At 38.2% G+C, this 25,087-nt stretch overlaps 1 protein-coding gene across 2 annotated transcripts in view; it reads left to right on the plus strand.

The window, feature by feature from the left end:
• Positions 1-25,087, plus strand: part of SAMD12 (sterile alpha motif domain containing 12) — a 169,387-nt gene that overhangs the window by 31,901 nt on the left and 112,399 nt on the right. The window contains exon 3 of one of the 2 annotated variants that reach the window (XM_067292277.1): positions 16,744-16,873. In XM_067292277.1, the coding sequence (XP_067148378.1) occupies positions 16,744-16,873 (130 nt within the window). The remainder of the gene's footprint in view (positions 1-16,743; positions 16,874-25,087) is intronic. The other variant, XM_067292278.1, reaches the window with a different exon arrangement.

Here is a 25,087-nt window from a genome sequence, read left to right on the forward strand (position 1 = left end):
CTTTATTGTTGACTGTAGGAGAGTTTTAAACTGAAGTGGTTGTTTAGGTTCACATGTATTGAACTGTCAATACTGTTCCTGTAGAGAAGGATACTTCATGGCTTGCAAACTATGGTTTGTTATGCAGAGTGACTGGTAGCTGAATGGTTATTCAGAAAGTTGTTTTGCCAAATGACTGTCAGCTTAGCTTTTCATACATGTTTTTTCATGTCCCCTTTGTCTCTGGGGACATAATACAGTATGTCAAGGTTTTAATTTTTAAATAGTATTTTTGAAGGAGTAAAAAACTGTGCCAAATGACTGAGATGTTCATATCAGGTGAGTGTTCAGAATATTGATAAAATCTCAAATTCAGATGAAATTCAGTTAGCTGAATATGTGCATTAAAACATGTTGCCATCCCCACTCCCCCTGGTTTCCAGGTTCCAAAGGACTTAAAAATACTGATACTGGCCAAAAAAAAGAATAATTGAGAAGGGAGCTGTTTCAACTTTTGATTCTAAAAAGAATGCTATAGAATGCAGTCAGGTTAAATGAGTAGGCCTGGCAGCCACCCCCCAAAAAAAGTACAGAGTGCATCCTATTGCTGTGCTCTATAATATTTTATGCAAATTGCTAGTGATTCTAAAAATGCAAAATAAAAACAGATGAAACTGGACTTGAAAACAAAGTTAGCTCTTCTATGCATTGCACAATAATGTCAAATAAGATCAGGTAATTGCTGATGACTCTTATTTAACTCTATTGTGTGATCATCTTCCTCTTCCTCCCACACACCCCGGTTTCCTCCCTGCCCTGGGGAGGGAGGAGGGCTAATTTTTTATTCTGTGTGGATTCTGGTTTTGCTCTGTTTTCAGAGTTAATGCCAACAAACCTGGTTCGCTTCTGGTCCTTACAGAGATTCATACCAGTACGCCTGGGGGGAGAGGGGGCAGGATGGGGTGGGACTGCCAGTGTCTCCCAACTAAACCAACCTAATACTAATATATCACTAAATGAGGTGTTCCTCCTGTAGCAGTTGCAGTCCCCAGTGCTTGCTTTCTCTCATCTTACTGAGCTGACTGCTCTGTTCTTTGACTTCAGTGAGCTGATGATGAATTTATCAGCCACCTGAATTGCCTCACTCTGGCCTCTGTTAGTGGTGTAATACCCAACAGTAGTTGGTCAAGAGCACCCAGTGAGAACTGTCCTATGTGGCAGCATTTCCTTGTTAATTTGACTTATCTTAATCACCTAGCCATGCTGTCAGCAGCTATAGAGAGTGTTGCTCTGCTGGTTTTGCTGCTGGGAGAAATGCCTATGGAACCAGTCTAAATAGACTAGAGGGAAGACTAAATCAGGTTAAAAAGAGAAATTTAAGGAAGGTATCAATCTGAAAGAATAACAACTTTGTTAACCAAATGTTTTCTGATTTTACACCACTTCACCAAACACTTCTAATGTACTAGTGTATAAAAGATGAGATTCAGGTGCTCTTATAAGGCAGGTGATTGCAAATGTTCTTTCTTCAGAGAAGTATAGCAGGTCCTCTGCGTCCAAGGCCATAATCAAATAAACATGGGGAACTACATGAATTACATGAGCACGGAGAATGGGAAGCAGTGAAATCCTACATAGCCTAACATATATGACTGAGCTCAAAGGATCAAAAGACAAAGCTGATGGAAACATAGACTACAGGGTGGATGACAGAGGTCGAGCAAAGCGATAGAGCATGGGCAGCAAGAGGGAACTGGACTGCAGAGGATGAAATATGGTGTAATGGAAAAATAATTTCTAGGATGGATCTGAATATCCCATTGTATTTACATATCTGAGAACTGAGGAAAAAACAGAAAATTGTTTCTGAGGCAATCAAATAGACTAAAAGAGTAAAACTCTGCACTGATCCAAGCAAATAGGGCAGTAAAACTTGGTGAAACTTGAAACTTTCCTAGCTATTAGAAAATTCTTTTCATAATTTTATTTTATTAATGGATATTAATTTGCCATGTGTATAAACAAGATTGACTATAACCTTTCCCTTAGTAAAAGTCATATCAATTGTCTGTCTTTTATTCCTGTTCTAAATTGATTGAGGAAAATTATTGTATAAAACCAGTATATTGAGTTTCACTGACCTTTGGAATCGGGATGAAATATAAAGATGTAACTGAGCTTTAGATGTGTTATTGATGTTTTAATCAGTGAAAATCAGTGAAACAGCACAAAGCAAAAACTTTGTGAATGTTTCCTCTCTGTTTTAACTTTTAAAATTAATAGATTATTACAAGTGCTTCTTATGTTAGCAAGTTGAAGGCCTTTAGTACCAGTGAACTGTGACTATTCTGTTAAAAAGTTATTTAATTTTTTATCTTCATTCATATATATATATATATATATATATATATATATATATATAAACTTGTTCTTGTGTTGTAACACAAATGTTACATAGTAACTAATTGCAATAGTGCTAGGAAGTACTTTCAAACTTTGTGGCTTATAGTTTGGTGCATTGCCACTGTATAGTATGCCTGAGTTTAGAAGTGATCAAGATATTATATATGATAATAAAGGATATTATAAAGGATATTTCTGATCATATTAGCTAAGAGAATAGCATCAGAACCATTTTCAGATATTGATAATAATTCCTTTTTGTGTCTCAGGGACCAGCCTTTTCTCATGTTTCTCACGTGTAATAATTTTGTGCAGTGAAATAATAAAATGTTATTCATGTGATACTTCTGTGTAGTAAAATAAGGTTGTAGTACTGTGTTCAAAGAAAGAAAACAGAAGTAGGAGACAAGTGAGGAAGAAACCCACATCTCCATATAATCTCCTTTATGAGAACATAGAAAGATATTTCGTCTCATTAAGTATCCCTTAGATATTTCGTCTCATTAAGTATCCCTTGAAGCTCTCAGTAGTCTTGCGGTAAATACATCTCATCTAGGGACTGTTCAAAAGCAGTTGACTTCAATGGAAAATTCTTGTTGACTCGGTAGGTTTTGGAAACATGTCTTCATAAGGTACTGCTAATAAAATGTTAATTGATAATTGTAAAATGGTAGCATAGTTGCTGTTCTTCTCTGTGTAAGAGGGAAGAGTATATTAATGTGGAAAGCTTCAAAGAAAGTATGAAATGGGAAAGAAATGGAAAGATGGTGGGGACTGACTGCTAAAACTGTGCTGCTGCGTCTTGGAGGGAGTGGGATGCCTCGAGAGCCACCGGTGCGAGGATGGGTTAAATGGCATTGAAGAGGCAGGGCAAGTGAGAGACAACATGACAAATATTATACATCACTGGGGAGAAAGTTGCATTCCTTAAAAGCTAGGTTATCTGGAAGCCATGTGCAGTGCCTTGCCAAACTGTTTGCGTCTGTCAAAATGCAACCTGTCAGTAGATGGTGCTCTTTATATCAGCTATCTGCTTATGCTCCCAATGCTTGGATGTATTTACATGTAAAAGGCCTGGTAACATTCCTTAACAGTTAATTTCTCTTATTTCTGATGTCTAGAAGGTTAGAAAACTTGGGGACTTTGGAGGGAATGCCAAAAAAAAAAAAAAAAAAGAAGTTTTGCCTAGATTACTTTGAAACATCATTCATCTTTTTTTTTTTTTTTTTTTAAGGACTACTTTTGCTTGTGAACGTGTATTGGTTTGAACTTGGACAAATTCAGAAGCTTCCAGTGTAAAAACCTTGAACAAACATTGAGTAGTGGAGAATATATAGTAGACTAATTCAGTTTTGCAGCTGACCTGGGAGGCACTGCAATAATGTAGCCTAAAATAAAGCTGCAAAGTGGATTTGGCAAGTCATCTGCAGTTTTAAAGTTTTTCTTTTGCATATCAACATTGCAGATTTACCTGATCTTTCTGGCTAGATAGGGATTAGTTTATTTTTAAATGTGATGCTGCTTAGAAAGAACTTAAATAAATCAATAGAGCTGTGAGTTTCACATGGAGTCATTTGTTCATCTGTGGTTGGATGGATATAAAAAGCAGGGGGGAAATAAAGATGTCCTTATACATGTGGTTGAAGTGTTACTGGACCTGCTTGCATTTTTCATTAGTTTTTCAGAAAATTTGCCAGCTCTGGAGGAAAAAAGTTAAATGTGTTAATTGTGAGGAGAAAAAAAAAAAATCAATTGCCAGACATGGTTGGTTGAAACCAAAGCCCTGATCAGGAAAGCAGAATGACATTGCAGATGTAAAGTGAAATTTGACATGCTTAAAGTTACATGTGTCTTTATGCAGTGGTGTGTGTATAGAGCATTGTCTGCTTAATCAAGAGTTTAGATTCTGTCTCACATAATCATTTAACTTCTGTCTGCCCTTCTTTCGCATCCATCTTCTTAAGACCTAAGTTCCTTATGCTGCGTTGGGTTGACGCAATGTTTGAGCTGGATTTACAACTGGTACCTGGAACCAAAGATCTAAATCTTCACTTGACCATCATTCCTCTTGTGCTTAGACTTCCCTTGGTGCCAGGGTGTTCCTGGGGAAGTCCTGTTTTCCTATGGATGGCCTGATCTGGGAGTTCAAAGCACGGCAATGATAGTAATCTTCCTCCCTCTTCCCCCCCCCTTCCCCCCAAGTCCCATAGATGTGGGCTCTAGAGCTCCAAATCTTTGGGCTTTTGAGCAAAGATGGTGCTGCTGGCACATCTTTCTGTTTTCTTTTAAAATATGGACCTTTCTTTTGCTTCTGAGTTTATTTACATCACTACAAGAAGAGGTGCCTCCTGTGAGCAAGAAAAGAGGCCTTGCTTTGGCCTGTGTTGGCCCTGATGTGAATATAGGGCTTGCACTCTGCCACTTTCTTTGTATTTTCCTGTTAGCTAACTTAGGCTGCTTCCTAGGCAGGAGGGGCTGGCCTTCACGAATCTGAGTTTGAGGTGCTTTGCTTTCCCTAATAAATGGGATAAAAAGCGCATTGTAATGCTTAAGCTCCCTGCACCTTCATAGAGGTGATAAAAGAATTAAAAGAACTTCTCTTATTAGGGAATAAACACTGTTTTTTTCAACAGTAATTAGCAAGAAACTAAATTGAGGTCAAAAGTGCCCTGAATATTTTGAAAAATAAATATCTAGAAGGCAGGTATGCTACTTAAGTTGATAAATCCATTATGACCTTCTACACAGGCACTGCAGCGCTCTTGCATGAGTCAGACAGCCGCAGTAATCTGCCTCTTCCACCAACGTTTGCCTTTTCCCCCTCCCCTTTGCTGGAAGTGAGAGCAATGTCACGCTAGGAAACAAGAGGTTGACCTGTTGTTGAGGCTTGGGGGCCTTTTTTTATTTCTACTCAGGTACATGCCTGGCCTATAACAGTTCTGCTCAAAATAGATTTGGCTTGAGAGAATGTAGTTAAGAGTCAACTGGCAAAGATATCCAAAAAATTTTGATTGCTGTTGGGGTATAAAATGCCTTGGCTGCTACACTTGCGTTCTGCATATGAATGAGCCTATCTATAAAGACTGGAAGTTGGCATAGAAAGGTTATACTACTTCATACAGTACAATCCTCTTAATTGGCACATCTGCTGGAAACAAAGGTGTCAAAAATGTGATTCACTTGGAAGGAGTAAACCTTGCAAGAAAGCAACCTGTCATTATTTAATAGGGATTAAGATCCTCTCAGGATGTTAAATGTTCTCCTAGTACAAATGTGCTGTTGTTGAGCTAATGACAGAATTAGCCTCATACCTGCTAGCACTGAAACAACAATTTGCTTTATTGCTCTTCTCATCCAGAAATGCTTCGCTGTGTATGTCTTCAAGATCAAAAAATGGACTTGTGTCCTTCACCTCTGACATACAGCAGCTATTAAAAACAATACAAGCTACTTCCCAAAGTCGAGGATGTGAGATGCAGAATATTTTCTCCAAAGAATACTGTAATTAGAAATAGAAGGATTCAGATGTGGCCTATGATGGACAGATTTGTTATGTCAGAGTAACTTCACCAGTAAATCCAAAAACCACACATCCCACACTGACCCTAGGTGAATGTTTCTAAGATAGACTTAGCCTGTGTTTGTAGAACTTTTTGCCTAGCTGTTCTCATTTCAAAGCAGCCTATTTTGCAATTCTTATTGCTAACTATTGCTTGTTGAGCCACTTTTGAAAGAATCCAATTAAATGAGTAAAGAATTACCGATGAGGCATCACCAGATGTGTTTGCCTGTGGCAAACAGTCAGAGGCATTCTGGTGATCAGCAAAACAAATACAGGCTGACCAACTTCCTTTAACTCTTATTACTGAATTACCAAGTATTAAATCAAAAGTTTGTAGTGTTCTTCAGACCTTACCATGTTTAGCTCTCTTTTGCTCCTTATTGTTCAGTAGTTAAAGTGCAACAATATTTCAGTGTAATATTAGTATTTTCCAACAAATTTAAAATTTCTTCCAGTCTAGCCTGGTCAGTGGATTTTGTTGCTGCTCTAGGCTGTGTTCTAGCGAAATTCTTGTATATCATTGTCTTTAAGTATGTGAGGAATTCCAAGAAAAGAAGTGGACCTACTTATATACCTGGAGTCAATCCTGTTTGTACATATTTTAATGGAGCTACTGACAAGCAGTCTCTGTTTAGTTGCATCTTAAATGTAACTGTCTAGGATGCAACTTGTTAAGGTGCCCGAATTGGTTTAAAAAAAAAAAAGGTAATAAATACTCCTTTGTGACTGTCAATTTTGTAGTATAGGTGGGGTTTGGGTGGTGTTATTCTTGGTGTGTGTTTTTTTTGTTTGTTTGTTTGTTTTTTTTCAGTTGCCATGACTGTGTTTCTCGGTTCAGGATGCAGTGTTGAAAAAGGGGGGCTTCTTTTCATCACTGTCTTAGCGGTTAGGTACACTCCAGTTCAGCTGCTTATTCCTGTCTGAATGGATTTGAACCTACAACTTAAACCAAGGTGAGGCACTCCTCTGTGCCTGTTACCAGTGTGAATGGAGTATTCTGGGGATAAAGACTCATGCTATGAAGCTGATTCATATTGGGTTAAATATCTAGTCCATAAGACTGGATAAAAGTTGAGCTAGCTTGCTAACTATGGGTGCCACGTCCGGGGTGAATGCCTCAAGTTTCCATTCTTGCTGTAGTGGGTGATTATGTGCAATAAAGAACATGTGCTTATATATGCTCATAATAAAGTTTAGTTAATTATTTGATGTTGTTAGTACTTTGCTCTTCATTGCAATTCATTCTGTTTCTTCTTTGGTTCAAGTAGCAGTAACAAGTATGCTGGAGAAGTTCGAAGAGGAACCTTTTCTCTTTGTGGTTGCACAAGCATGCTTACGGGGCGCTGGCTGTGTGAACAACTGTTATCCCTTCTCCAGATTTATGCAGTGTCCTGAGTAGGATTCTGTATATAAAAGTAGGAGAAATTGTGCTTATTTTATGAAGACTGCAGTCTGTGATACAAGGCATTGGTTGTTAGAGCCCTGTTTTGGACAGGGACTGTGTGGTTTGAATTGCCACAGGTAGAGAAGGGGAATCAAACCCACATCAGTGAAGAAGTTTCTTGCATAAGTAGAAACTCCTACCTGACAGAGCAGCTCTCTTCCTCTGCTTTCTCTTGCAAATATCCAAAAGCAAATACTCAATTTTTGGATTGAAAGGAGTTTCTGTACTGAGTGAAATGGATCTTTAGTTTGGAAAGATAAAAATGCACAGTGTTTTTAAATTAAGTGAACTCTAAAACATTACACTCTTTGCTTTGGATTTGGCTGTCAAACCAAAAATTGATTGTCCTCCTGGTCCTACTTGTGATCTTATTTTAAGCGCTGTTGGTCTGTCTGTCCCAGTAGTGGTTTTCAGGGCTTTGATAGCAATTAGCATGATGCCTGGCAAGTTTCTTGACAATGCTGAAGAATACTTAGTCTTCACCTTTCTCCTCCTGACAGTTCAGTTCTTCATAGTTTGCTGATAATGCCACTAAAATTTATCTCAACACCAGCATCTGCCAGTCATTATTCTTGCCTTCAGAGTGTAATATCTCATTGAATGAGAATACTTCCACCAAAATGTGTCATCTTATTTATTTCTGCTTTTGGTGTGGATGCTGCCTGTATCACAATCAGGATAATGCCCAGTGACACTTTATTTGACAACACAACTTATCCTTTCCTGTTGACAGTTATGCTTGTGACAGCCTTTTAACTAGTTAAATCCCTCTAATACTCTCTTGTTTTTCAGGTCAATCCTGTTGTTTTTCATCATTTGTTTCATTTTTTTCCCCCCATACAGACTGTTTATAACACACTCAAGTTGGAGGCACAAGTAGAGAAGGTAGTGGATTGGATCAATCCAGGTGTTGCTTGAAAACTAGATAAGACCTGTCTTCTGGCTCATCAGTCTTTGAGCAGGGGGTGGTGTTATGTTGATGTAGAGCCCTGGTGTAGAAGTTACTCTTGCACAGGGCTGGCTCTGCTCAGATGTCCTCAGCTCAGGTCACCATTTCCATCTGTCCTGCCTCCTTCCTCCTGCAAGGTCAGAAGAGCATCCCCGTTTGTTCAGTGACTGGAATGAGGGGGCCATGATCTCTCTGTGCGTCCATTTTGCATCTCTCCTTGAACTGCAGGTGTGTTTGAGGTAGCTCAGAGTCACTGAGGCCTGCGGTTCTGCTGGAGCCTTGGATGCCTTGTCTGGAGTTCATTATGCTTTTGCAGACACGGCAAGCTGGCTGCACAGAGTTACTTCTCTTAACCTATATATTTTGAGAATGTGGATTTAGGCGAACCAGAAGGCATTATGGCTCTACTCAGACTCTTCTACCAGCCAGTGATGAGAAGTGACTCCCTTTTATACGTATAGGTAACCGACCTTGTCTTTTGTGGGACACCACATGTGGACCCTGACGGCAGGCAGTGTGGTGTGGCCCTGTGCCAGCGTCCCAGGCCAGGGAAGGAGAGAACACTTGTGGGACTGTGCCGGGCATGTCCAAGGTGGGGAAGGGCTGCGGTGCAGTTTGGGTGCCACGGTTTGGGTGGCACACTTTTGAGCATCAGCCTGTGATAACAGATATGAGCTCCCTGGCAGCTGCACAGCCTCCAGTTCATGCTCTTGTGTCACTGTATGACTCCCTCTGCCGTGCTCAGGGCGTCATGGGTTAGGCCAAGCAGCTGCATTTTGCACATTGCTACGTGGAGCAAGTGAGCTTGGTGCTGGGCTGCAAACGTGAAACGTGAGCTTGCTGCTCAGAGGGCGCAAACTGAACGAGTTTCCAGCACGATTCAGGAGACTTTGTAGGTCTCCTGTGGCTGTATGGCTTTCATCAAAAGTGGACGCTGTGTGTTGAGTCATAGGTGCGTTTGTCTTGTACAATGGCCTCTGTAGTCGCTCTGTTTTAGTCCTTCTTGGTGGCATTAATAGTAGTTTATTTCCTGGTTAAAAACAAAGCCAGTGCATAGGAGGCCTTTAAAGCAAGCTTTGTTTAAACTAAATTGCAAGGACTTATTTAAAAATCTTTTATCTACTATACTGACTCTGGTTTGTTTTTCACAGTGATTTAAGTAATAAATTAGAATGTAGCCGTTTGAATTTCTGACCCAATTAAAGTTTTAAGCACTCCATTTTTATCATTATAAAAGGCAAAGACTCTTACAGTGTTTTCCTTTATTTCTTTTTTAAAATAGAGAAACACTTCCTTTTGCTTGTCATTTTCATCTCTTAGATAAAATTCTATTAATTCATTTCAAATTAGATTAATTAAAATCCTGAATGATACCAACTGGAACATAACACAGTGGAGGTTTGTGTTTTATGGGGTGTGCTTATTATTGTAATTTTTGTTAGTCTTTGCTAGAAAAATCTGTTAGTACGACTGTCTGAGAAAGTGTATTTCTAAACCAAAATGTGTCCTTTCCAAACTCTTCAATATTTTAAGATATCATATAAAAATACATTCACAGCCCTTGCTCATTTCATCTATTCTTTCCGGAACTGAAAACTTGGCTTTTATGTTAGTCATTAATTCTGAATTTTATATAGGCAGTTTAACTTTGGAGAAGTAATTTGGGAATATATGAAAAAGATTCTTATTTTCTCAGTTTTAGAAATATAACCCAAGCATGTTTGGGGAAAAAAAAAATAAGTGATTTAGTGATTTTGAGATTCTTATTGGGCATTGATGTTCCTGCTTCTTGTCATAAATTATGAAAATGGTGGTGTTAGTCTTACTTCCTGAACAGCCTGAAAGATTTGATAGTAACTTAGGTAGCTTTTGGAGTTACATAGTTTAAGTTCACTGCTATATCTACCCATATCAAATATAAATACAGTTTTATTTTTCTAATTTTTAAATATATGTGTGGACCTTCATAGTTTGCTTGCAGAAGATATTCGCACTTTGATTAAAATATATTTCATTACTTCTCAACTTCATGCCTAAAGTGATCCCACCTATTTCCTCCCGTCCTCTCTTTGTCTGATCACAGACAAACCAATGCTTTCCTGCCGCGTTATAAGGTTTCCTGCCATAGCTGAGTCTGTGTTACTCTATGGGTGATAACTACCCATCACCCTCTCTCTGTCCCCATTAGGCGGCAGTGACCTTAATGGTTTCCTTTGCTGTTCCAGTTCCTTCTCTTGCAGCTTACAGCCTCCTCTTCTCTCAAACTGCCGAGCTGGGTTAACGCCAAGCAGGTGTACTCAAGGTGTGCTCAGCATGAAGGTGTCTTTGCATCTGAAACACAGCTGGCAGAGCTCAGCTGGTAAATGATGGTGTTTCTCCTCCTAGCTTTGCCTCGCTCATGTCCTTTGACCAGCAGAACTGTAACAAGAGCAGCGTGGCTTTGTCCTTTACTGGTTTAGCTGTAAACTGTGGAGCTGAGAGTCTCATGATGTGTGTTGGAACAGAACCTGCCTTCGTGCTTTAAGAAGTGTCTCTTTTACTCGGGCTTTGTTTTATATAAGTTTATTGGGCAGAAAGTGTAGGGCCTGACTTTGGATAAACTTGTGGGTAAATGTGCATGGATTTTCCTTATGTGTCAGGATCAGTGTGTAGGCAAATTGGATGTTACAAATGGTATCAGGCCTGCAATCTTCTAGGAGTCCTGCTCCCTTGTTAGAATGAGGAACATGATCTCCAGGTTCCCTGGATTTTGGAATCCGAGCACACTCACAAATGCACAAAATGCTTGGTTTTGAGAAGTTCTTTCAAATAACTTGAATCACATGCGTAAAGTGTTTTTAATAGTTATGCTCAATCCTTTGTCACTCAAAAACACAAGAGTCTTTTTTTTCTTTTCCAGCGTAAAATACAGTAAATGAAGAAATTCTGGTGAATATATTGACCTTGGAAATTGGCAGGCTTGGTAAACGGCACCTGTAAGGCTGATGAGATAACTTGTTTGTCGCTGCTTAGGAAGAACAGGGCTTGGTTGCTAATGCTATTCTGAACACTGAAATACTCTATTAATGCCCGAGCTATCAGTTTGATTTATATATATATATATATATATATATTTTTTTTTTTTTTCTTGAGTTGGTGATTTTAAATACTGTATGCTCTGCATCATGGAACAAACAGAGCATGAAATTAAGTGTCATGTATTAAATATGCTGATTTATTTTTTTTCCTCTTGGTATAGTCATTTTTATAGCTAGAGGTACACATAGCCAAAACTGTGTTTAGGAAATTTAGAGGAAAGAGTTTGACACAAAATCCTGAAGAAACAGGTTCAATATACAAGAAAAGATCTGAATACTGAAGACTTTTATACGCATTGGACCTATATATGGCACACAACTTGCATAGTGTTCTGCAGCATTAAAATTTATGAAATCATTGCCAGCAAAGGGCAATTTTAGGAAGAGTTTATGTTAGGAAAAAGAAACAGAAGGCTAGACCAAAGATTATTATTATTATTTTTTTATATCAGTTTGGCCCTACTATTTGACTGATCTGAAGAACAGAAATAAAGTAGGGCATAATGTGTCTTCCACCTGTCTAGATTGTTTCTATATACTTAGTGGTTTCTATATACTTAGTTTCTATATACTTATTTTGTAAGTATGTTTGTGTGGTCACAGTGGTCACGGTCATGTTCCTTGGTATACTGAGAATCTTCTAGCATAAATAAGATCTAGCTTTAGAGCAGGGTAGAAATTCACAGATGAGTATTATGGTAAAGAGGTTTGATTTTTATTTTTTAATAAGCTTAGATTTGGAGCATCTGATTAAAGAACGTTTTGGATATGACATTCCAAAATAAAGGTGACAACGATACTATTTATAACCATTGCTTCAAAATGTGAATATTCTTCTAACTCATCAAGCCCTTATGAATTAGAAAATTAAACATAATGCTTGGTGTTGCTATAGTTTCTATATAAAAAAAAGCCCTATTTGGACTGCGGTTATAAGTTTGTTGGACATGTTACGTTCATTATAATTCTGAGCCCTGACAGTAAAGAACTGCAGTGTGTATTTGCTATGCAGTGATCTGTATATTGCACTGCATAATATCTACATTTGTAGCCACATTTCAGTTCCACAGGCATAGAGGGAAATGTTACTTTGGTGCTGTAATTGCTGATAAACTTGGTTATTTAGATATCTAGCACAACAGTGTTTAAGCCTTTTAAAAGAGTAGCTGCTGAACTGAAAACAGCCTCCTCTCCAGTTATAATAAACATTCTCATCACCTGTGTACTTCCAACTAGGAATAAATAGCTTGTAAAGCTATCGTCAGCTATTTTTTATTTGTATATATATATATTTTATTATATTTTTATTTGTATTTATATATTTATAATTTATGTATTTTTATGACGCACAAGAAAAGCCATTAACAATTTATTTTTCAAGGGCTGACAGCTCTAGTCTTCAAATATTTGAAAAGCAATGCTTAGAAATTTCTTTAAATTTCAGCAGAAATTCATACAGAGATACAGGTGTTAAAGTCTTGACCCTGTTATTGGGGTTTTCTGTGGAATCAGAGAGACTGCTACTATTATACAGCTATTTTTACTTGTTTTTGTTTTTTTCCTTTGATGTATTTGTAAAGGAAATGCATTTATATACGCATGTAATAAAAATCAGTTATCCCATAATCCCAAAAAGTTATCCCCAAATCCCATAATATTATGTGCAAGATCCCATAATATTGGGCTCTTCGTTGAAATTCATTCTCTTTCTTCTTTGACTCGAGTAGCAGTAACAAGCAGAGTAGAGAAGTTCAAAGAGGAGCCTTTTGTCTTCATAGTTGAACAAGGCACACTAATGGGGCACTTGCTGTGTACGCAGAAGTTGTCCCTTCTCCAAATCTCTGCTGAGTCGTGTCTGTGCAGAAGACTGGCCTCTTTCCCGGAAGGGTTAGCAGTAAAGCAAGCACTGTCCCTGTTGCAGCACAGGGAGAACACCCCTGAAATTTCCTTTTGTGTGGCGACAAGTCTGTCGATCACGTTTCTGCTTGCTGTAGGTTGGTGGGTGCCGGTGTAAGATTAGAAACAATTATTTGGGGGAATATGTGGTTTTGCCCATTATTCTGAGAGCTGTAAATTTCAATGGCGTGTGGTTGCTTCTTCAGAACAGGATCCATGTTTCTGGTAAGAGTGTTTTTGTTAAAAACAAATAAAAAAGGTTAAGCTAAGGGATGTGCATTGTACTATCTATTCAACTATAATTTTTGTGCCATTTATTTAACTTCTACCCAGGTGGTGAAGGACAGAGAGGGAAAAGAGGACACAAGAAATTCACAGCATATTTGCCAGTCAGAATTTTATCTCTGCCATGTTCCCTGGACCTAAGTTAGTATCTCTGCACAGTGTCTTTTATGGACAAAATAGGACACACAAAACACTAGCTTAAAATTGCTTCAGTCCTTTAGGCTTCTAGTAATGAAAAATTTCAAAGCAATTTTGAAAAGGTCTGTCTGACAAAGTAATCTGCATAAACGTGGGAATAAACCCTGGCTGGCAATATCAAGGGAATCTGCCATGGAGAAAAATGGTTGAGATGGCATTCTCCTTCACCTCCAATCTTTACAGAAAAACATCTCTTAATCATATACCACAGCACCCAAGGAGTTGGAGGATAGGTATTTTGCGTGCACAACATGGGAACAGATACTTTGATTTTATTTTGTAGACTCAGTTCTTTGACAAAATCATGAAATAAATAGATATAAAGGTGTGGGAACACCATTGTATCAGCAATGCCCAAAGTTAAACATTGTTGGTAGTAGTTGCACATTTATGTAAGCTTGTTTAGTTTCCTGGACAGACACTGTGTTGCAAAAAAAGATGCAGTCACTTTGAATATATTTTCTTGGATTTTTTTGTTTGTTTGTTGGGTTGCACTGGGACCCGTTGCCCTTAAAGTTTGTGGAGTCTCCATTCTTGGAGAGATTCAAAAGTAGCCTGGACATGATCCTGGGCAACGTGCTCTAGGTGACCCTGCATGAGCAGGAGGGTTGGGCTAAATGATCTCCAGAGGTCCCTTCCAACCTCAACCATTCTGTGAACTATATCCCTGTAGTTCTGGTCTTCTAGAACTCGATATTTTTATATTAAAAAAAAAAAAAAAAACCAACTTATGCGTGGAAGTGAATTGTTTGATTAAATGAAGTATGGCTTTAAACATATGATAATGCAATTGACTTAATTTATGTGTGTTTTATATTTTTAAACTGCTAATTTATTTGTTCAGATAGTATATTGTAAAACTGAATTTTCATGAAAATATTGAATTGTAGGGGTTTTTTTTGTTTTGTTTTTAAGGAGGCAACACTTAAAGTGGTAAGCAGGGGTTCTTCCCACTTCGTATAACAGTGAATGTAGGAGAATTAAAGGAAGAAAAGAAAGCCTAAAAACGAGAAGTTCTTGCAAATATCGCTCTAACTTGGAGTGGTGTCAGCTGAAATGCTCAGTGTGAATAGATATCACCAGCTCTACCTTCATTGGTGTGTTGTCTGCTATTCCTTGACAGAACCAGTCTTTAAGCTTGTTTGAAGTAGTGTTTTGTTGCAAAATCTTTTCTAATAGTAATTGAGGAACATGCTTGACCTAATAATGATACTCCTGGTCCTTCTGTGGTTATATCAAAACTAGGATACAGAGATATGTCTCACTTGAGAATTTGAAAGCCTCAGCCTTGTCAAAGGCTGCAACTGCTGCCCTTCAGGTGCAGTCAAAGTCTGACACTTCTACACTGAGGTTAGGTTTGCCTACAGGAACACTTGATTTAGGCTGATATCTTTGATCTAGTCACTGGTCTTACCTGAGAGGTGATACTTAACAATATTGTTTCTTGGTTATTGATGACCTGTTTATATGATTTTCCACATTTGTGTAGATGAAGGAGCTCAAGGATAATGACTGCAATATGGAAAAAGTCATTAAGGGAGCAGTTATTCCATATCACTCTTTCCTGATTTGTAGTACTGACTGTAGTCATGTGTATCTCTCTTAATTTTTCTAGAACATTTAATAGTAAACTGGTCAGCCCTCCAATTGTTTGTTTCTACAGCTGGTCTGGCTACCATGTGAAAATAGCTGTATTTTAAGAAAGTTCTGATTTACATTATAATGTGATTTTTCTGTGAAATGTGATTACTGAAATGGGCCCTGTGTGGGAATCAGTTGTTCAGTGGTGCCAGATCTCACTGGCTTCTAACTTTTCATAGGGCTGCAGCTCTTGTCTGTTATACAATTAACAGATCAAGAGATTGTTTTCCAAGCCAGGACCTGAAGTTCAAGCTGGGTTCTTTCCATTAGGATTATTCAGTTCTCCGTTGTTATCTCTCTGCTGTATGTAATCTGTACCTTTTGCAACAATAGAAATTGCACAGAGTTGATGAAGAGCAGAAACAGGCTTACGTTTTTACAAGTCTGTTTTTCATCTGTAAACTTACTGTATTTGTTACAAACCCATAAGATGCAAAATCCAGAGCCTCCCTATGCCAAATGTACCACTGTTATTTTGAGCAAAATTACACTTTTATATGTTTATCTAGCAAGTTTATTAGTAGAATTAGTAGATTAGTAGAACAAATAGATTCTGAACCAGTAATTAAACCTAGTAGTTCTGGGCTGACTTAAATACAAGACTGTAACAAAAACTTAAGAAAAAACTGCACTCTGCTATGCTTTTTTTTTTTTTTTTTAAGTAATTGAGATCAAGAGCTACAGAGAGACAAAAGGAGTGCTCAGTGGAGTTGGAAGATCAGGATTTTTAACTTCTTGACAGTCCACGAAGTAAAATATTTTTGAGCAACAATTAAACCCTTATTTGTGAATCTAAGGGATATTGGCCAAAATTTACAGGATTGTTGTTATAAAAGTACATTTGATGCATTTTTCATATTAATAGATAATAATAGGAAACTGCAGCACTGGAATTAGACCTTTCACCTTTGAAAAGTCAGTGTTAACCTGTTAGCTGTAACTATTGGCTTTTTGCTGATTGTCACAAAGCAGATGGAAGAAGCTGGTCCTTCATGATAAAAATCATTCCAGAAGGGGTCTTAAACTGTTATTCAAGTAAGAGATGGTAAAATATGTTTTTGTGATGCAAGAAATGTATATACAATGCAGAATAATGTTAAATAACCTTTCACTGTGTGTGATTCCTGCATAATACATTTGAATAGCTGAGTCTCGTGCAATGTGCTGGTGATCGCTGGATGTCTGCCAGTAAGAACAGCTCACATATAGCATTTATTATTTTGATATCTTACATGGATTTGACCAAGTCAGATTTCTGAAATGTGTGTGTGGACTAAATATCATTTCTTTTCTCATTCTGTGTTTCTAGTCTGGCACTGTGAAGCTGACCAAGCCAGTAGCTTTGTGGAGCCAGCAAGATGTCTGCAAGTGGTTGAAGAAACATTGCCCAAATCAGTATCAAATCTACAGTGAGTCATTCAAACAGCATGACATAACTGGTAAAGTATGCAGTATCAGAAATATTTTACTTTCTTAAATTGGGGCAAATCGTGTTTTACGTTGTTTAAATTGTGACTGTATGCTAAGGGCTTTTTGTTAGTTGTGTGACCCAAGAATTGTTTGGGGCGGTGGGAATATACCAGCTTGCATTGGCTGTAGTGAGTGGGTGATTTTTTTACATCTCTCTAAAAAAAATAAATTTCAGATTATTCAAGGTTAATATAATGAGGAAAAAAGAAGACAGAGTATGTATGTGGAAAAGAGTTGGACCCTGAGACTATCCATTCATGTGTTTGCAGCTTGTACTGTTAAAAACTTGGAATTTACTTTTGAAATGTTCATTCCAAATGAAAACAAAAGCCAAAATATTAAGAAAAGTCATGTGAGGAAAAACGTAAATGAGGGGGAGGGGGGGGGTCCCACTTTTTTTGAGGCGTTTCACCTTGAGGAGGTCAGATTCTCTTTTGAGAATTTTTTTTTTTTTAATTCAGCTTAAAATCCTCGACATGTAGGATGCGAAGGAAGCCCAACTGAGCTCCTTCCTAGGAGTGAAGCAGAATCAACATATCAGACTCATTTCTGACAGATATTTGTCTAACTTGTTCTAGAAAATTTGCAAAGGAGATTTTTATATCTCTATATTCCAGTGCCTTATGATCTTTAAAGTTAATATTTTCCTAATGTCAGTCTAAACTGTTATTTCCTGCCAATGAAGCTGATTTCTATCCCAAGTGTAGCTGGAGTACAGACCATCTTATTTCTTGCAGCCTTATCTGTATTGGATGGGGGTCATCCCACCTACACATGCTTTCCTTCTCTGGTCTAAAAAATATTTCTTCCTTCTGTCACAGTTTGTTCCCAAAATACTGCCAAGACCTACAAACCCTCAACACTCGGTTTCTTGACTTAAAATAATGCATTGAAAAATATCGTTGTATTGTATTTTCCCATTTAGTTCAGAAGCTAATATTGGTTTTGTTGATCTACTTAACTTGTTAACTCCTTTTCAGTTTGCTGTAGTAGTATTTTAGCTGGCCACTTTGAACTGACATCAATTTGGTTAAGTAACTTGATTAATATAAACACAAATGTAATTTGGGAGTTGAATAACATTTTTACCTATATCCCAGGCATTAATTAATCTGTAAAAAGTTTAATGTGGAACATTAATTTGTTCTCTGAAGTGATGGTATACAATATTGGGAATTGACATTCAGTCACTTAAAGAGAGATTTCAGTTTTGCATACAAATCTCTCTTAACAATAATGTGTTAACTAATACCTGTTTTAATCAGTATCTGTTTGTATACATGTACTTGCAGTGTTTCAAATTTTCCATTGACTCCTGTTGCTGTTCTTTCCTTTCTGATAATACATGAGTGATTGCCAACATGGGAAGCTAAGCTACTGATCTTCATTCATTATATAGCCTTATACATAAGTATATGTGTGTATGTTTATGCAAGAGAGGTGCTTTGTACTGGGTTAGTACGAGTTGAGTTTTAGTGCTTAACCGTTGTGCCTGTTTCCTCTAATTTGTCATCTGTTTCTCAGCATCTTAAATGTAATCCATAAGAGTGTAGTCTGTGCCTCTACCCATGTGTATAGAACTGACTGCCTCAAGCTAACAGAAAACATTTGAAATTAAGGTCTTTTTCATTTTTTCTACTACTATGTTACATGTTGTCTCTTTCTGGAATTAAAGCACTGTGAGAAATGGTTGAAAGGAAGAAAAAGTTGTTTTCCTTTTAATTTAAATATACATGGAAATCCTATAGCTTCTTTGTAGCTGTGCAAAACTTGGAACTTTATAGACTTTTTTGAGAAAGGAGAATCAAGATCAATCTTTGATACTTTACACAGAAGAGATACAAGGAGAATGTTAGTACAAGTGTTAGAAAGGAAGTGTGCAGTAAAGAAAATGACTTCAATACAGTAACTGCCAAAGAAAAGAAGAAATGTGATCAATATTTGTAAAGACTTTAAGAAAGTATACTGTGAGTCTATTATGAAATCAATAACTTGGGAGGATGTTTACAGTGCTGTCAGTCCCTGTGATCTCAATTATATGAAATCTAATAAAGTGGTAGAACAGTGGATTTGTGGCTCAGAAATGTAGACCATGAGAAGAGCAAGAAAACTGTTCTATCTAACTAGTATGAAGATTAAGCCGAGGCAGTGTAACTATTTCTAGTACACCTTAATATGCCTATGGAAAAGTGATGTTATTGTTGAAAATTTCTCTGGAATTTTAATGACTTTACAAGCTTATTTATTATAGAAAAATGTGATGGAAAGGAACTGAAAATGACAAAAAAAAGGTATTTAGCCTTACCTGAAGATAAAAATCTAAGGCATGGTCACAAGCCAGGAAAACAGTCTTGGGCAAAAACATATCTAGCAGCTGTTAGCCATATGTGTTGTGAAGTCTGGCATCTTAAGTATTTGAGATTATTAATGACTGATTATAGTTAGCTGGGTTGGGGGCAAAAATACAAAACAAAGTGTCTTTTTCTTTGTATAGATTTTTTTTCTATTATACCACTCCAGACAAACAACCAGCTGTAGATGCATAAGAAAAAGATGCTTACTCTGTGTACGCAACAACAAAGAAGAAAAAGCTTCATATTATCAATGGCCTCAAGGAGGTGATAGGACACAGTGCACTCTCATCAAGTATGCAGGTGACACCGAATTGTGGGGAGCAGTCAGTACACTTGTGGGCAGAGCTGCCAGTTCTGAGGAACCTGGGCAGGCTGGAGGAAAGGGCCAACCTGAACCTTATGAAATTCAACAAGGACAAATTCTGAGTCCTGCAGCTGGGAAGGCAGAACCTTTTGCACCAATATAAGCCAGGGGCTGACTGCCTGGGGAGCAGCTTTGCTGAGAAGGACCTATGGGTCTTAAGAGATGACAAGATGAAGAGAGCCAGCAGTGGGCCATGGCAACAAAGGTTAACAGAATCCTAGGCTGCATTAACAGGAGCATAGCCAGTAGATCAAGGGGAGTCCTTATCCCCCTTTTCTCTGCACTTTTTAGACCACAGTTTTTGGATCCCCAACACTGGAAAGACATTGAAAAACTGGAGTAAGTTCAGGTGAGGGCCACCAAGATGGTTAGGGCTGGAGCACTTGCCCTGTGAGGAGGGATCGAGGAAGTGGGGCTTGTTCAGCCTGGAGAAGAGGTGACTTTTTGGGGGCCTAGCAGCAGTTCCCAGTATGTGCAAGGATGTTACCAAGAAAATGGAGCCAGGCACAATGGTGCATGGTGGGAGGACAAGAGACAACAGGCATAAATTGAAACAGGTGAGGTTTAGGCTCAGTATAGGCAGAAATTTTTTCACCATGAGGACAGTCAGGCAGTGGAGCAGGTTGCCTCGGGAGGTTGTGCAGCCTCCATCTTGGGAGGGTTTCAAGCACCAACTGGATAAAGTCCTGAGCAGCCTGCTCTAATCTGATAGTTGACTCTGTTTTGAGCAGGAAGTTGGGCTGGAGACCTCTGGAGGTCTCTTCCAGCCTGAATTATCTTGTGATCCTGAAATTTTCTGGGTACTTGTTGAGTACTTCAGAACCAGTGAGACACATTTTGCAGCCAATTAGGGAGAATTATACCTGAAAAGGTCTAGTAAGAAGTTGAGAGAGGTTTTTTTTTCTTTTTTTTTTTTTTAATACACAGACTTCTTGAGGTCAGTGAGTGGAGCATCTCGTTAGGTTGACTTAGCAACAGCTAGGAGACCGTTTTCATGTCCCAAAGACAACCAAAAGAATTTGAAGGACTAACACAGAGCAAGATCTGAGGGCAATGGATGTGAATTACCAGTGGAGGAAAAATATGACCATAAAAAGGGGTAGGGACAAAGGTGGCAGTGGCCTTTAGAACCAAGAAAGCAATGTAGCAGGAGGACTTGTCACCGGAGGCTTTACAACTGCTGGTGGCATTTACATTAGTGTGAGGAGGTATAAAACATTGCTCCTGCTGGCCAGCTTTTTACATCCACTTTACACCAGTGCAGTCCAAGGGGTAGGACTGAGGAAATGACATCTGCTCTCAGTGTTTGGTTGTGGATTTGAATTTGCCAGACAGCACCACTTTTCAATGGCAGGGGAATTCTTTTTTGAGAGATGGGTTGTTCTTCAATAGTCTTATCCTCCACCACTGGAACAAACTAGGATTTTTGCATTCAGCAGTAGTAAGAGCAAGACTGGACATAGAATGACCAAGGAGTAACCATTTTGGGGAAAATGGTCCATTGAAAAAATAATAAAGATGATGCCTACATAAGTGCTTATTGTTGTGTGATTTGTTGGAAGGAAGGAAGGAAGGAAAAGAAACCTTGCTTCACCTCTTGTTTTTACACCATGTTCCCTAGTGTGCTAATGCATGTCTTCAGAGCATAAGGCTTTAATGCTGTGATCATTAAACAAACCTCATTCTGTCAAAGTAATACCCAAGAGATACCTTGGTCCAAGTGAAGGAATTTGATAGGAGGTACTTGAAAGGACTCAAGCCTTTTTAAATTAAACTTTTAAGGAGAAAAGGAACAGTACTCAGGATAACCTCTTTTTAGTTTTAGAAGGGACCAGATCTTACGAATATTCATTAAACACCAAACGGCATTTCAGAAAATGAAATATGTGAAAACCTGCTGCAAATAACATTAAAATCTGGCTAATTCTATAACCTCCAAAGATGCTTGCGTTGCATCAGCTGTATTCCCTTATACTTTTATGAAATACACGTTCAAGTCTTGCTTTTAAATCGAATTGCTTTAATTTGTTCACTTGAATAATATACTTGCAGAATATTGGGGGTTTATCATATCAGCTTAAATACCCAGGTTATATAACATCTTGGTGAAAAGTCTCATGGTTTAAGATAGTATGCTGGAATTTGAAGAATTCCTGGCTTCATTTCAGGTTACTCTTGTATCCCTATGCAGCATATTGAATCCTCACTATTTAAGTTACTCTTTCTTTTCAAAGTGTTGCATGGATATACAGATATTATTAAAGTTCTGTTTGCCACAGTCTTCTCTGTTCTGTCCCAAACCTTTGACAGGTTTTGAGCATTCCTCAGCGCTCTCATTTATCTCAGAAAGCATCTCATTTATTCACAAAAAAGAAAAAGTGTTTTTTAATAGAAACAAAAAGAATCTTCATTGTGTCCAGATGGAAGGTATTTCAGATAAAACATTAGTTATCTTGCTTGTTTTGCATGTGACAGTGGTCTTCAGCACAATAGATCTCTCCTCCCAAGCAACATTCATCTGATAGTGGTTTTGTAGAAGACTCTTCCATTTCCAGCCATCTCTGGGAAGCCCTTCCCTTTGCTGTGGTGCAAAGGTTAAGCCAGCCTTGCCCACATTCCTTATTTGTGCCTCTTTCCCCCCCTCTTTCTGTGAGGTCTTAACAACATTGTTGGTTGGTGGGCTGTCAAATCACTCCAGACTACATCCATCTGTGGTTTAAAAAAAAAGAAAAAAAATCACTGCTTCACACTGGAGAGAGCTTTTATTCTGCTGCCTGGATAAGAACAGTCTTATTTGCAACATCCTTTGTGGAGCTGTGATGCTTGTGTTGGAAAATGTGAGGGGCTAAAGAGTTTTCCCTGTTTCATATTTGTCTGCTTTCAGACTTTTAATGGGGAACACATCAGAGTGATGGGCTTTGGGATAAGGCTCCTGTTTGCATGATATGTGGCAAAACTGTAACTGTTCTTCTTGCATAGAAAAATAATATCAGAAAAGTACTAACGTAACCTTGTGTTAATATAGTATAAAATTGAAAGAAGTTGGATGAGCCAAATACTTGGAAAGCGTGAATATTTTTTTCATTACCGAAGGTCTTAAAGCTCGAAGCTCTTCTGATAAAGAAAATTTTGCATGAAAGTGGTCTTCTGTCATGTCTCAGCAATGGCTCTTATGTCCGGCTTTTCAGTCAGATTATAGTTTATGCAATATGCAGTGACCTCCCACAACAGGAGTCAAAACTGTAATGACTCATGAGAGGTCTAGTATGACCAAGAAAGCTATTCTATAGTCAAAAATGGGACAATGAGGCACCTAAGTTACAACATCCATGAAGTGTTAAAGTGGTGTTCCCAAGTTAACATATTTAAATTTTTCTGATAAATTGACTTTTTTTGTGTGAAAAATAATCTGTGGACTATTCTGGTAGAAAGTCTTTTTTTTTCTTTCTCCTCCTCTCCTCCTCTCCTCCTCTCCTCCTCTCCTCCTCTCCTCCTCTCCTCCTCTCCTCCTCTCCTCCTCTCCTCCTCTCCTCCTCTCCTCCTCTCCTCCTCTCCTCCTCTCCTCCTCTCCTCCTCTCCTCCTCTCCTCCTCTCCTCCTCTCCTCCTCTCCTCCTCTCCTCCTCTCCTCCTCTCCTCCTCTCCTCTTTCTTTATCTGGGACAGTAGATTATTTTCTAACTAGCTGCCATAACAAAGTCTTTATTGTTAAACACATCTGCAGCTTGAGAATAGAGGAACTAGGCCCTATATGCATTAGGTGAAATTAAGTAAATTAGTCATGGGCTAGGCCTATCTTCTCTTCTATGCACAAGCCAGTGGGGATGGCTTGTGGGGATCCCATTATTTATTAAATAAAATCATGTGTGGAGGAAATGGTATTATCCTTTATTCAGTTGAATGTGAAAGGGAAACCGCTGAAGGGCGATTGAGACTTTTTTTTGGCCTTGCTTGCCAATGACGTGTTAGTGCTGTTGCTTCTGTATCTACTAAATTTGTGATGAACAGTTTCCATACTTGTCCTCCATTATCTGATGTGAGAACTGCTGTGCAAGTAGCTGATGAATGTTTAACACTGTTTGCTGTCTTGATATCTCTTGGATCTGCTTGTCTTGCTTTGATAAGGTCAGTTCCAGATCTCCATCGTGCTTTCTCCACTTGGGAATACCTGGAAAGATCTCCTTGGTTTCCATAAATGATTCCTCTGCAGTGTACTCAGAAGTGCATTGCACTCCAGCTCCGTACCAGCCTCTTTTTCTTTACCCTATCCCTATATATGAATTCAATAAAAGTCATGGTAGCCAGATTTGCTGTAGCTTTTACTTCTACCTGATATATAACAGAATCCAATTTGTCTTTGATCTGAAAAGTATAATTTCTGCCCTTTAGCTTCAGATTTGAAATTCCCTGTCACTTTGGTTTAGATAAGTTCTCCTGTATCTTTAGAGCATATATGCTTGGGTGACAGGAGCAAGAGGTATATTGCTCTTCATTTGAAACAGTGTTTACTTGCACTTTTGCCTCAATGCTTATTTCCTCAAGTGCTGTCGGATGTTGGGGAATTAATGCTTCGTAACTACCTGCAGTAATAATATGATTATTCCTTCCCTGTAACACATTCTTTTTTTTTTTTACATTTTTAATTTAATCTTATTTTATTTTAGTCAACTTATACCAGCTAGAGATCATACCATCTTATACCCTTCTCCTTGAAAAATCTGACTTTGGTACAGATTCTTTGTAAACCTGCTTCACCATATTCTCTAAGGAAATACAGATCCTCATTGGTATCATGCAAAACTCGACCCCAGAACCTCTCCCCTTAGCAGTCGGTTTCAAAATCAATTTCCGTTCCTTACTCAGAGGGGAGCTAAAAATGGGAATTAGGGTAAGATATGGAAAGCCATATCAAATGTCTTAGCAAAGCCTATTTCAGGAATTTTCAAACCATGTTGTAAAGCTTTGTGGTATTTCCTAGCTTGCTGATAAGGCTGCACAGTGTGTCTGCAAGAAGAACTGAATACTGACTGTGATCTAGTGACAGAGCCAAAATGCTTAGAAGTTTCTGATTTAACTGTGGGACGTTTACCTCATATGTTAGGTGACTCAGGTGTCCAACTTGTGGTTCAGAAGACCAATAAGAGAATAAATTGCTGAAATAATCAATGGAGGGGAGAGAGATGCCTCCAGACAGATTAATTTAGTGGACTAACTGTAACCTAAAGAAATGAAAATCCCCATTTTATGTTCACCTTGCTTCCTGTCCATTTACTTTTGTCTTGCAAAAAAAAAAAAGCAACCCTTGAAGCAAACTTTGAAGCAAATTTTTTATCAGCTGTTTTTTCTTTAGGTGCTTTAGGTAAAATACTGACTACTGCATTAATAGTTCTAATACTTTGCCAAATATTGAAGCTCCACCCTCTTGGTTTATTATCAGGAACTTTTTTTTTTCACTGGTTTTTGGAACA

This window comes from Apteryx mantelli, chromosome 2 (genome assembly GCF_036417845.1).
Source record: "Apteryx mantelli isolate bAptMan1 chromosome 2, bAptMan1.hap1, whole genome shotgun sequence".
Lineage (NCBI taxonomy): Eukaryota > Metazoa > Chordata > Aves > Apterygiformes > Apterygidae > Apteryx > Apteryx mantelli.